The sequence below is a fragment of the Myotis nattereri genome (assembly GCF_964212035.1).
Source record: "Myotis nattereri genome assembly, chromosome: 9".
Lineage (NCBI taxonomy): Eukaryota > Metazoa > Chordata > Mammalia > Chiroptera > Vespertilionidae > Myotis > Myotis nattereri.
The window spans coordinates 44,447,467-44,460,348 of record NC_138084.1 but is presented as its reverse complement, the minus strand read 5'-3'; the positions used below and the strand labels follow the sequence as shown (position 1 = coordinate 44,460,348).

At 48.7% G+C, this 12,882-nt stretch overlaps 1 protein-coding gene across 1 annotated transcript in view; it reads right to left on the bottom strand.

Moving 5' to 3' along the window:
- Positions 1 to 3,579, bottom strand: part of RNF169 (ring finger protein 169) — a 59,772-nt gene extending 56,193 nt beyond the window's left edge. Inside the window, exon 1 of the mRNA XM_081099156.1 lies at positions 3,078 to 3,579. Coding sequence (XP_080955282.1) covers positions 3,078 to 3,570 — 493 coding nt within the window. The 5' untranslated portion in view covers positions 3,571 to 3,579. The remainder of the gene's footprint in view (positions 1 to 3,077) is intronic.
- Between the last annotated feature and the right edge of the window lie 9,303 nt (positions 3,580 to 12,882).

Below are 12,882 nucleotides of genomic sequence, written 5' to 3'. Positions count from 1 at the left end.
GGCAAAGAGGAGGCACTCATTACATACTTGCTGGACATTGCTCCAGATGGTACAAATGCTTTGTATGTCAATATATACAATGAGTGCAGATGCTCAAAGAATATAAAGTTGAAGTCTGGGTTCATCTTAAAACGATCACTGACTTAGCCTTCACACACAGTGTTGTGCAAATCAACTGATATTATATCTAAAAGCAAATTGACAATATATATAAGAATAAAATAAAAAATTTTACACAGGAATCATTAAGGTTCTGAACTTCAAAGCTTGCCAAGAAGCTGGCAAAAAAAAAAAAAAAAAAAATGTCACCTGCACAACTAACATTTTCAACAAACTCTTCTTTTCCTTTTTTTTTTTGAAATAGATGATACAAATACCAAAGAGCCATGAAACTTCAACATTTTTAAATTGTAAGAATTTCACTTAACACCAGTGTATTTACTACAAAATTTCATTTCCAGTAATATAAAGCAGGCCTGACCTTTCTTCTAGCAATTGACTTAACTATGCCAAAAGAATACTAAAAGCAATACTTCTGAATACACCTGAAATTGCTAATTCTGTTTGTTTCCCGCTCCTAAAAGTATAATGTAAATATTTATGAAACTGGTATTTTTAGTTTTCCCTAGTAAAAGCCATATGAGCACTTAACTGTGAATTAGACTATATTTTAGCCTTTATTAATGGGTTACCCTTTCAGCCCTTGTTTATTTGTTACTAACTCACATAACCTGTAGCTGATCTCTTTTCTAGGCCTCATTTCTCTTTTCTGTAGAATGAGAGACCTGAGTTAAAGCAATGATTCTTTTAACCTTCTCTTTGCAAACACTTGAGCATCTGAGGAAAGCTACCTCTCCATAAAAATGCACATATGCACTTATGTAAAAATTTTATAAGCAATTATTTATAATGGGAAGAAACTGGAAACAACCTCAATGTCCACCAATAGACAGTTAAGTAAACTGTTATACCCATTCCATGAAATTCCTTGCAACTGTGAGTAGAATGAAGAAACCGTCTATGTACTAATATGAAAAAATTTCCATTGTTACATGATAAAAGCAAGTTACAGAACAGTGTGCATAATATATAACCTTTTGTGTAAAAAGATAAAAAACATAAAATATATTTTAATTTTCATGTATAAACATAAAGAAATTGGGAAAGAATAAACAAGAATTTTTGATGGAAGTAGGAAATGAAGATGGGGGTAGGAGGAACCTTTTATTGTGTACTTTCTTACATTGTTTGAATTATGTGAATGCACTGCCTATTAAATTTTTAAATTAAAAAAATATTCTATATAACCTAAAGAGGTCCAGACAACCTACTGAAACTAGAAGGTAATTTCCTGTCCAGCAATATTTTTCTATAATGCATTGACTTAGTAAGCATGTAATTATATACACTTAATGATCCAACAAGAAAATTTAAGGAAAAAATACTTTTCATTGTGGTACTCATATAAACATATGAAGTAATTGGATACTGAATGGATACTAAGTGACTCAATAGATCCTAATTTGGAATCTCGTTTTATATAATTTCCTTAATCACTGATACACTTGGGTAAAATTCTTCAAGGGAAAAAGTTTGCATAAATCATTAAGCCATCTTCCTCCCTCCCCATTGATTCAAATTTCAGACAGGGTATTTCACAAGGGAGTCCAGGTTTTAGAAACAAAAATAGAAATTTCTATCCTATCTGACCATATATAATCAAGAGTACTAACAAGGGGACCGGAGAAATGCCGTCTTATCATTTGGACATCATCTCAGACTTCGAAGCAAATTAAATAGCATATGAGAACATCACACAGCATCCCCAAATGAGATGACATTTGAGGAGTCCTTCATCCCTCATTTGAGCAGAAATCAGGTGGATATGGTTTTCATTCTTAGGCAAGTTACTTAGCTTCTCTGGGCCTCCATGCCATCTGTAAAATGGAAATCACAGTACCTATCTCCTAAGGATAGTGTGAAGTTTAAAAGAGGAAGCACAGGAAGGCAAGACGCAGCAGGAAAAGATGCCCTAGGACCGTGGCAGGTGTCTGACGGCTCGAACCAAAACAAGCGGCATTCTGGGAGCTGTAGTTTCCAGGCACTGCATTTCCTGCACAAGCACTGCCTCCTCTACGCCGCCGAAAATCACACCTGGCAGAATTCCCAGCGAAAAAGGCGCAACTATCCAGCCTTGCCCGCTTATGTCTCCTGAAGACCTCCTAGGCAAGCATTTTTTTTTTTTTAATCAAAGCAGATGTGTTGGCTGGGTGTGTCTCGGGGTCCTAAACGAAGCCATCGCCACAGTGTTGTGTTTCAGCGGGGCACCCTGTCAAGAGCGGCCGGCTGCAGGCGCTCAGAAAGGCAAAGTTGACGGCGGCAGCCTTGACCGAAACTTTTCAATTGCCAGGATGATCGGAGGAAACCTACCCTGCCGCGGGGAGAAAAGCGGCCCCCGCCAACCCAATCTGCTTCCCAAGCTCTTACATCCCCCCCCCCCCCTGGCTTCTTTTCTTCCTGGGGGACCTACCCCTGGCGCTCGGTATCAGTGTTATTATTTAAGCATCAAACCCTGTCGCTTACCGTTTCCTCGCTATGGGCCAGGCTGTGCTAACCATGCACAACAGGGCGCATTCCCTTCACGCACTCTGATCCCCAGGCTGAAAAGCTCCCATCGCATCCTCACATGCAACCTGTTCCCCAACTCCAGGCACCCCACCAGCAAGCCGCCCCCTAGCTCTGCACCCCACACGAACCAGCACCCCCGGGCCCTCCGGCACGGCGGTCCCAACCTGGCCCCGACTTGTTGCAAGAACGCGAGGGCGCCCTCCAAACTTCTGACTCACGCGGGGCGCAGGAGCCCCTCCACGTCCATCAAGCCCCTACTTTTTCCCGAAGTTCAACCTTCAGAACCAGATCATGCACCCGGGCCAAGCCCTGTTCCAACCGCAGGGGAAAGGACGCTCCGCACCCGCTCCCGCGGGCCTGGGACCCTCCACCCGCGCACCAGGCCGGGCTGGGACGCTGGGCGCGCTCGGCCTCGCCCCGGACCCCAAGGACAGGAGGGGAGGCTCCACCTGGTTCCGCGGGCGCGGCGCGCGGCTCCGGCTCCGGCCTGGGCCCCACGGCGGCCGCGCCCCCGTCCCGGCGCGGGCGGCAGCGCTCCGGCTGGCGGCGGGCGCGCTCGCCTGGCACCTCCGCGCGGGCCTGGCCGTCGTCGCGGGTCCGACGGCGGGCCCAAGCCGGGCCGCGGGCGCGGCAGCGCGGGCAAGCGGGGCCCGCGGCGTCGGCGGCGCGTGGGGCGCAGCCTCGGCACAGCGAGTGGCCGCCAGGCAGGGCCGCCGCTTCCCCCGGGGTCTCCAAGCAGCCGGCGCAGCCCGGCTCCTCCGACCGCGGCGGGGGCTGCAGCAACGTCTGCGGCAGCACCAGCAGCGTGGGGCCCGAGGCCCGGCCCGGCGCCCCGGTCTTGGCCGCCGCCATCTCGTCACAGCGGCCCCGCCGGCTCCGCCGACTCAGCGCCGCCGCGGCCGCCGCGGAGGAGGCCCGAGTGCTCGGACCTGCCGCCGCCATCTTGTTTCCCGTTTGAGGGCGAGTCCGTTGCGAGGGAGAGGAGTGGAGGGCGGGCCGTGAGCGGCGGCCGCTCATCTGCATATTCATGAGGGGGCGGGGCCGGAGAAGGTTCTTCCTGGCCTTGGTTGGTGGTAGGTGAGACTTCATTAGTACCCGGTACAGTTTCTGTAGCCGGTCTTCAGCCTCCATCGGCAGTCTTTGCAATTTCCTTTTATGCAACCAAATGAAGGTGAGAACGGAGGGGTTTACTGGGAGTTCTGAGTGACATTAAACTTTATGAAGTAATTGCACTTATTGATCCTGCAGGAGCCTCCTACCTGACGCTCAAGTGCTTGGGGGGCATGTAAATTATCCAGAACCCCGTCTCTCTCCGGGCTGCCTTTAAAAGGGGGGGGGGGGGTAGCCTTTGTGGCCGACAGCAGACCTGCTGTGGCCAGAAGCTAAGGGCCAAAAATAACAGCTTCTTGTCCGTCCTCATCTCCATATCCTTCTCCAGGTCCTTCCTGGGGCTCCCCTCCTTTGGCTGGAAAAACACGTTCCAGGTGTTTCTCATTCCCTCAGCCTCTGGCCGCTCTGCCCCCCCCCCCACCCCCCACCCCCACCTCCTGCGCACACTTTCTTCCAGCTGAAACTCCCGTTGTGTCTTGCAGTCTGGACCTGAGTGCAGCCCTGCATATCCAGCTGCCTGATGGAGATGTCATCTTGGATGGCTGCATCTCTGACTACAAAGCTGAAGTCACTGTTTTTGTTGTTGTTTTTGTTGTTGTTGTTGCTGCTGCTGCTTTCCCCACCCTCCATCCAAAGCAGCTCTGCTTCTTTTCCTCATTGCGGTTCTCAGCCTGTGGGTCGCGGCCCCTTTGGTGGTCGAACGACCCTTTCACAGGGGTCGCCTAAGACCATCCTGCAGATCAGATATTTACATGACGATTCATAATAGTAGCAACATTACAGTTATGAAGTAGCAACGAAAATAATTTTATGGTTGGGTCACAACAGGAGGAACTGTATTTAAAGGGCCATAAGGTTGAGAACCACTGTAAGGGACTATCCTCCCAATTCCTCAAGCTCCAAACCCCGTCACCTTTACTTCTCCAGCATCTCCCACACCTGTCAGTTTCCTAGTTCTGTCCGTTCTCCCACCATCACGGCTATTTTCTCGCCTATCCTCTCTTTATGCCTCTCCCACTGCTCCATTCGGGTCTCTTCACCTCTCACCTAGACGATGGCAGTTGTTTCGATAGATTGTCTTCCTGCCCAAGGACTTCCTTCCTCTAATCCGTCGTCCACAGCTCGTAGAGTTGCTTTCTAAAAGCCAGCTCGGACCACGTCATCCCTGGCTGGGCTAGGCACTGGGTGAGGTGCTCAGAATTGGATGCCAGCCCCCTTTCTGGGTGCAGAGAGTATGGGGAAAAGAATGGCTCCCCTCTGATACAGCTCTGCTCTAGCAATTCTCCCATCCTTTGTTTTTTTTGCGTTATTTTTATTTTCTCGCTGCTGTTGTTTGTGTTTTTTGCACTAAGGTAGTTTTGGAGCAGGAAGGCATTAGGAAAATGACATTTCCTTTTGGGAATCTTTATAAGAAAACACGAGTGTTGTAAGGAGAGCAAAGTCCAAAGAAGCAGCGCAATGCAATGAAAGGCACCAGAGGCCCTGGGTTTCCATGAGATTGTCGGGAAACAGCGCCTGAGGTGGTGGTAAACCAACCCAAGGCAGAGAGCAGAGAAAAAGGAAGAAGTGGATTCCCGAGATGAGAACCAGATGGCTAGAGAACAGTCAAGAACTGAAGAAGGGTCAGCGAGTAATTGAAACAGGGCTGTGTCTGCAGAGGCCCAGACAGTCAGAATCTGCCAAACACAGAAGTGCGGCCTCCGCTGCGCTGTCCTTTGTCCCGGGGTCCCCCTCACTTCACGCCCCACTCGCAGTCCTTGAGGCCTCTGTGCCCAGATTCTGACAAGGGAGGCCTGTGGTCCAGGGATCAAGCCAACCACCCTGAGGAACAGGGCCTTGGAGTGGGCTGTTCGCTCTTGACAGTCTGGTGCTCTTAATCTGAAGCCTGTTTGCTGTTGGAGGAGCTGAGCCACAGAAGTGTAGCATGGCTTTCTTGGAGACAAATAAAGACAGGAAATGTCACTTTGCAGAGGGAAGAGGCAAGAGGTCTGAATAGCACTCTATCAAAAGCCGGGAGATCTGGGGTGGGTCCTGGCCCCATCACCCCTTTCATGGACTCATTGTGTGTCATTTCAAACAGGGAACTTTTTTTTTTACTCTGGGCCTCAGTCTCCTCACCTGTCAAGCAAGGCTGTTGGAATTCAGCAGTTCTCAACTGTGGTGCACCTCACAGACACACACACACACACACACACACACACACACACACACTCGCACACATGCCAAAGTCCCACCTCAGATCTACTGAGACCACCAACAGATCGATTCAAAGCTCTCTTCTAGTTCTGACATTCTAGAAGTCTGACTTCCAATTCCCAGTCCCTTCTCTCCTCCATTGCTGCTGCCCGAGGAGTCTTACTACGGCAGGAGCAGTGAACGAAGACAAGGCAAGTAGAAGAAATCTGGAGAGTTGCTCGCTGTGTGTGGAAATGAGGGAGACGGGGATGGTTCTAACGCGTCAAGCCCAGGAGCCTGAGGTTATGATCATAAATGACAACTGACAAACAAAGGAAAGGCAGTCTAGAAAAACGAGGACGTGGTCGACGTTTTGTCCAGTTCCGTTTGCCGCCAGCACCTAAGCCTCCTTTCCGTTTGGGAGAACGCCCCGTGCTGTGCAGTACTGCGGAGACCCGGGAAGCTGGAGCCGGGAGAGATTCTTCTCCCGGTCCCGCAGCAGCCAGAACAGGACAGCTGACCTACGCTCAGCCACCTGGCCACTCCTCGCTGAGCTTGGAATCTTCAGAGAATGCTGCGAAGACACGTGGACAAATTTAGAATTCTTCAGAGCCACAGAGGCAGCAAGTGTTCAGACACAGTGGGTCCCGTGGAGGCTGGTGTTCCTACCATGGATGGTGGCCGGGTCAGAGTGCTTCTGAGGCATGAACTTGGCGGTGGTGCCCGCTGCCTGGCCTGTCTGGGTTATTACCCATTTCCCATCTTCAGCTCCCCAGCCTTCCCGTCAACAGTTTGTCTCCTTTCCGTCAATTTCCCCTTTTCTTCGGTTACAAATTCTGTCTGTTGTTTGCATCCAAGAACCCTGACCGAGACATTGGTTTGTTGGTTTTGAGGTGTCACCTGAAAATGCTTGCCAAGGCTGCTTTGTACATGATGAAACAATCCGAGAAGCTTGGGCCGACCGCCTCCAATAGAACAAGCTGAGTGTCCCTGAGCCTTCACCTGCACCACAGACCACCATGGGACGAAGGGTTCCCAGGCTCCCTTTAATGCTGCCACCCAGGATGCCCGCCGGAACAGACAGCAGTGCGGCCACGCCCACCAGCGCGTCCTCTCCAGCTGCTTTTGCTCTGCCCCTCCCAGCATACTTACTGAGGATTGCTTTGCTGCCAGAACTCCCTGCCACCCTTCACATAGTGTCTTCCTAGATAGCTCTCGGTGGTCCATACCACCACTGTCCCTTCAGCACTCCTCATTCACAGCTCTGCAGACCTTCCCGCTTCCCTCCAGCTGGGGGCGCCAGCTTCTCCCTGCTGGACTGAAAAGAAAAAAGAAAACTCCTAAGTTGAAGACAGGCTGTTCTCCTGTCTCAGACCCAAGAACCCCTTCTTGCTACCCAGGCACTGAGTCCATCCTGAGACCTCACACATGAGGAAGGAGGAGGCTGAGCCTCTCCAACCGCACCAGCACCACCTCTCCTTTACCGTCCTCATCGCCTCTGGTGGCATCTTCTTCCTGTCCTCTTTCTTCCTCAAGCCAGATTCCCCCTTGAGATTCGGCCCCTTCCCTTCTGCTTTAAAGATTCTTGCTACACTATTACTCATCTTCAGTTCCTTCCCTTTTGTTTCCGAGGAAGAAGTAGTGCTTTTTTGCAATGCTAAACCTTCTAGCCGTCTCTTTCCAGCCTCATCCAGGTTCTTTCCAAACACTCTAAAAGTACAAATAAGTCTTGATCCCTGGCCCCCTTAAGAGCACAGTCTAACAGAGAGGCAAAAGCGTTAATAAATAATTGTAACAGGAAAAAAAAAAGAATTGTATCAGAATGGCAAGCTCTATAACTAAGACACCTATAAGGTGCTGTGGAAGCAGAGAACACAGTTGGGGAGGGGGTTGGAAAAGGTTCACAGAGGAGGGGACATCTGGGCTCTGTTTTGAAAGATGAGCAGGAGTTCACCGGGCAGACAGGGGAAGCATTCCAGGCAGAGGGAAAACCGTTCAGGATCTGTGTGGGACTGGTAAGGAATTCAGTGTGGCTACATGAGTTGGACATGAGGCTAGAAAATTGAGGAGGAAAAGAAACTAGAATATATTGAGCAGCTATCATGTGCTAGTGCCTGCTAAGCAATAATACATCTAATTTAAACCAAAAATAACCCCCTAAGGTTGATATATTATTTCCATTTTATAGAGAAATAAACTCAGGATGTTGAGGGACATTGGAAGGGTTAATATTTGGACCAGGGGAGTGTTACATATGAATTTGAATTTTATAAGAATAACTCTCAATCTTATTAGTGAGGAATAAAAATAATCTAAGCAGACGTCATCCCCTCCCCCCCCCCGGAGTTGAGATATCATTGGAAAAAGCATAGTGCAGCTGTCAGTCACTTACTAACCACTATTTATCGAGCACCGACCATGTTGCAGGATAAGGCAGGTGCTGAGAACTGAGCAGTGAACATAGGCAAGGTGTGGATGCTGAGCCCAGCTTGAAGTACAGTACTTGGCACATTCCAGATGCTGTGGAATGAATGAATGTTAACTCCTTAGTTATGCCTTTAACGTCTAGCAAGGTTCAAAAGTACAGTGCATTGCCAAAAAGAAAAAATTCTGTTTAACAAGCGCATTAGTGGGGAAAAATAGTTCTTTAATTTCTTTAAATTTCCCCTCTAGATAACGGTATATCCACCTAGAATCTGTCTCTCTGCACCTCCCTCCCATCCCCTTGGTCTCCCTCCTCTCTTCCCTACCCTCAGAGGCTCTATCCTTCCTTCTCAAGGCTCTGGCCTAGTGTTTCAAGCAACCAGTTTCTTCTTTGACTTAGTGATTCTCTTTTTTTTTTTTTTTTTAAGGAATAGAGGTAACTTTAAGAAGTCGTTAAGTTCTCAAAGAGCATACTTACAAAAGAAAAAAAAGGTCCTTGAAGTTCAACATACAGCGATTGAGGACATATATGGGCAAATGGTCGTCCCTAAGCCCACTTCAGAGAAACAGCCAAAAAACAAACCTGTCTCTGCTAGTTTGACCACCTGTTACAATGTACAGAACATGCCTCATTCTAGTGGAGTCTACCTCTTTTTCCCATCTCATCAAAGAAATCCTCTTACCTTCACTTTGCCTAGACCAGTGGTGGTCGGCAAACTGTGGCTCGCGAGCCACATGCGGCTCTTTGGCCCCTTGAGTGTGGCTCTTCCTAAGCCTTAGGAGTACCCTAATTAAGTTAATAACAATGTACCTACCTATATAGTTTAAGTTTAAAAAATTTGGCTCTCAAAAGAAATTTCAATCGTTGTACCATTGATATTTGGCTCTGTTGACTAATGGGTTTGCCGACCAAGTGCCCCAGAAGGAAGGGCTCATGACCCTACTCCAGGAAAAAGGGGGAGGGAGAAAACCCCCACTTTGTCTTAATTAAATAGATATTTATACTGACCAGAATGAAGAATTGGCCTCAGATGAGAGCACTGTGATGGAATCAGAAGAACAAGTCGGGGTGGGGGGAGGGTGGGTGTCACAAAACTGCCTCCCAACGATTGACTTCCTCTAGTTTGGAAATAGATACAAGGTGGATTCTGCTGGAGACTGAGAGCAGAGAGCATGGCCTCCCAAGTCCCTTCGTCCTGCAGGAAGACAGGATTCTATACCAAGTGACCAGTGAGAAACCTGATTGGGTCTCTTCCACAGCGGTCATTGTCCCACAGTTCCTTTTGTTTCCTGGGCTCCAGGCTCTGCTATCTCCATTCCTGACAAAAGCCTATGGGCTGCTCCCAGGACTGTGATGTCTCTGAGCGACCACCAGGGGGCAGGCTAACACTACTGAGCTCTCCCCACGGTCTCTTCCACACAGTTTCCATGGAGCCAAACTCAGAATGTCAGAGCTGGAACCGGCTTTAGAAATTTTCCAAAGGCTTCTAATCAAACCTCTTCATTTACAGAGAAAAACACAAAAACGAGGGCTACAGGAGGGAAATAATTTGTCGAAGCTGCATAGTAGGAACTAGAAACCAAGTCGTCTGGCTTCCCCAGTCCTCTGCATGTTCCAGCACACCTAGCTACTGCTGTCTCATATTTAATTTTAGAATACACTGGTCTTTAACGGTACTTTCCTATGTAATAGACCTGTCGCTACAATTAGATTGTAAGTCCTCAGGACCAGGGATCATGCTTTGACTCGTACATCTTCTCCGGCACCTAGCACATGGCTGGCTCTAATACCAGATGGAGGATTTCAACAAATATTGTGAAACTGCTAAGTGGAAAGCCCAGAGACAGTTCCTGAGAACACATAGATGGGAATGTACTGTCCCTGCCCTCGAGGAGATTACTATCTAGGGGAGAAAACAGATATGTCAACGAGCAGCTATAATTCAGGAGATGAGTTTGTTTGTTTTTTTACAGTGGTGCAGGCAAAGCAGTATGGAAGCACAGAAGAGGAAGTGTCTGTCTATCTGGATACAAAACTGGATCCTAAAGGAAGAATGAGAACTCAGCAGAGAAGGCATGGGAATTCCAAATAGAAGGAATAGCAGAATAAGTCAAAACACAGAGACACGAGAACATGGTGTATGAGGTGAAAATGATTGCTTCTGCGTCACTGGTGCCTCGTATGGGCAAGAAATTGGATTGGGAAGGGAGTAGTGAATAAGGAAGTTTGAGGTCAGCGATAAAGTTGATGTCCATTCGTTCACTCAATAGTAAGTACCCCCATGTGCCGTGTAGCACTGTTGTTGGCAATGACGGTTGTGAGATGAATAAAAATGAAGGTAGTAATAATAACTATAAAAATACTACTGTGTTTGGTTTCCAAGGATTTGGAGTCTTGAGTTTAAGGTTTATTCCTCACATAAATCAGATAATCCGGGTAAATATTCTATCCTCTGTTTCTTTTCATTGATGTTAAAAATAGTAAGCCTCTACTATGTGCTAGGCACTATTCTAGGAACTAGCAGTATAGCAGTGATCAAGAATTAAGGCCCAAGCTGTCATGGAGCTTTTATGCTCATGGGAAAGGCAGGGAATATACAAGTGAAGAAATACATTTCTAATCATGATAAGTGACACAAAGGGAATCCAACAAGGCAACACGTCCTGGCTGGGTAGCTCAGTTGATTAGAGTGTCAACCCCATATGCCAGGGTTTCCAATTCTATCCCTGCTCTCTCTCCCCCTCTCTCTAAAAAAAAAAATCAATGAATTTTTAAAAATCCTTTTTAAAAAGCACAGGGCAGTATGGTAGAAAATGATGGGGACACTATGAGATGGGTTGGGCCAGCAAAACCTCACCGAGGACGCGGCATTTGAGCTGAATGGAGTGCCAGTCAGGGGAAAGGCTGAGGGAAGAACGTTGCAAGCAGGAGAAACCTCAGGAGCAGAGACCCTGCAGAGGACCCACACAGCGTGGTGTACCAGAAAGCAGGCTGGCCTGCTAGAGCAGCGCAGGCACCAGGAGAACGGCCAAAGTCCGAGGGGAGGCAGAGGTCAGGTCACGGAGGGCTTTACAAAATGTGGTAGAAGGGTTGGATTTTCTTCCAAGTGCAATGGAGAAGTTTTAGGTAAGGGAGTGACATGACCTGATTGCATTTTTAAAGCGGACTCTGGCGGCTCCTCTTTCCCGCCTTTGGGTGGAGGGGGTCCCGGCCGCCATCAGGCTGTGGGACCCACGTCATTTGGCACTGTTCTCTGGCTCTCTGTCCCCATCTTCACAGACCGGTGGGAAGACGTCTCTGAGGACAAACTGCTTCGGAAGTCCCCCTGAGCATGGAGGAGGCAGGAGCACAAGTTCTATTCTCGGTGCTTGGTTCGTGGGGACACCTGCAGGAGAGGAGCCCTCCGGTTGGTGGCAGAGCGTAGGACCTGGGTGAGGGATGATCTCACTCCGTGTCTCCCACTGAGGACACTTCATGCCCACGCAGCTTCCCTCATCGGGGCTCTGTGGAGCTGAGGGCTATGTGTGCCTTCCCCTTGGGTCCCGACGCCGCCTCCGTCAGAATTTCTGTGTGCAGTTTGTCCTGGCAAGAGGGCCCACTGAGAGAGAAAAAAGACTTGGGAATATTCACATAGTCACATAAGAACCCATACAAGTCAATACAGGATCTTCTTACAGTGAACCTTGCTTTAAGAAAATCCATTAACTTATTCATACAGATATTGAGTACCCACGATTTACCAGGCATTACTTGGGGGTTGTTGAGGTTCATTCACCATTCTACAGACATTTATTTAGGCCAACTGTATGCACAATATCTGGAGATCCCAAGGAAGATGTTCTAAAATAATAATATGTTTTAAGTAAGCTAGAGGCCCAGTGCATTCTGCACTGGTGGGGTCCCTCAACCTGGCCTGTGCCCTCTCACAATCTGGGATCCCTCGAGGGGTGTCGGACTGCTGGTTTCGGCCCGATCCCCGCAGGCCAGGCCAAACCGGCAGTCCGACATCCTCCAAGGGATATAGTAGTGCAGGAAGCCACAGGCGGCCTGGGAGGAGCCCGAGCACTGGCTGGGTGCCTCGTTGCTCCTGCTCATCTTGGCCCCACTGCGCCTGCCAGCCACCACGGCACTAGGAGGAGGGAAAGGATCACTTGGCGCAGCTGCGCTCACCAGCCTTGAGCCCCAGTCGGGCACCTGTTGGTCAGCTGAGCAGCGCTCCTGCTATGGGAGCACACTGACCACCAGGGGGCAGCTCCTGCATTGAGCGTCTGCCCCGTGGTGGTCAGTGCACGTCATAGCGACCGGTCAAATGATTGACCAGTTGACAGTTGACCAGTTGCTTAGGGTTTTATATCGATAGATATTTGTTACATGGCTTAGTAACTCTGACCTGGCTGAAGGTTGGGAATAGAATGGAGATTGTTCACTTTACAAATAAATTAACTCTGACAGCTCCTTTAAATAAAACTTTCCTCCTAATGTATCTAAATTGGAGCCTGCTCCAAGAGTCTCCCCTTTCAGGACATCATCAAGTAAAGGCAGTA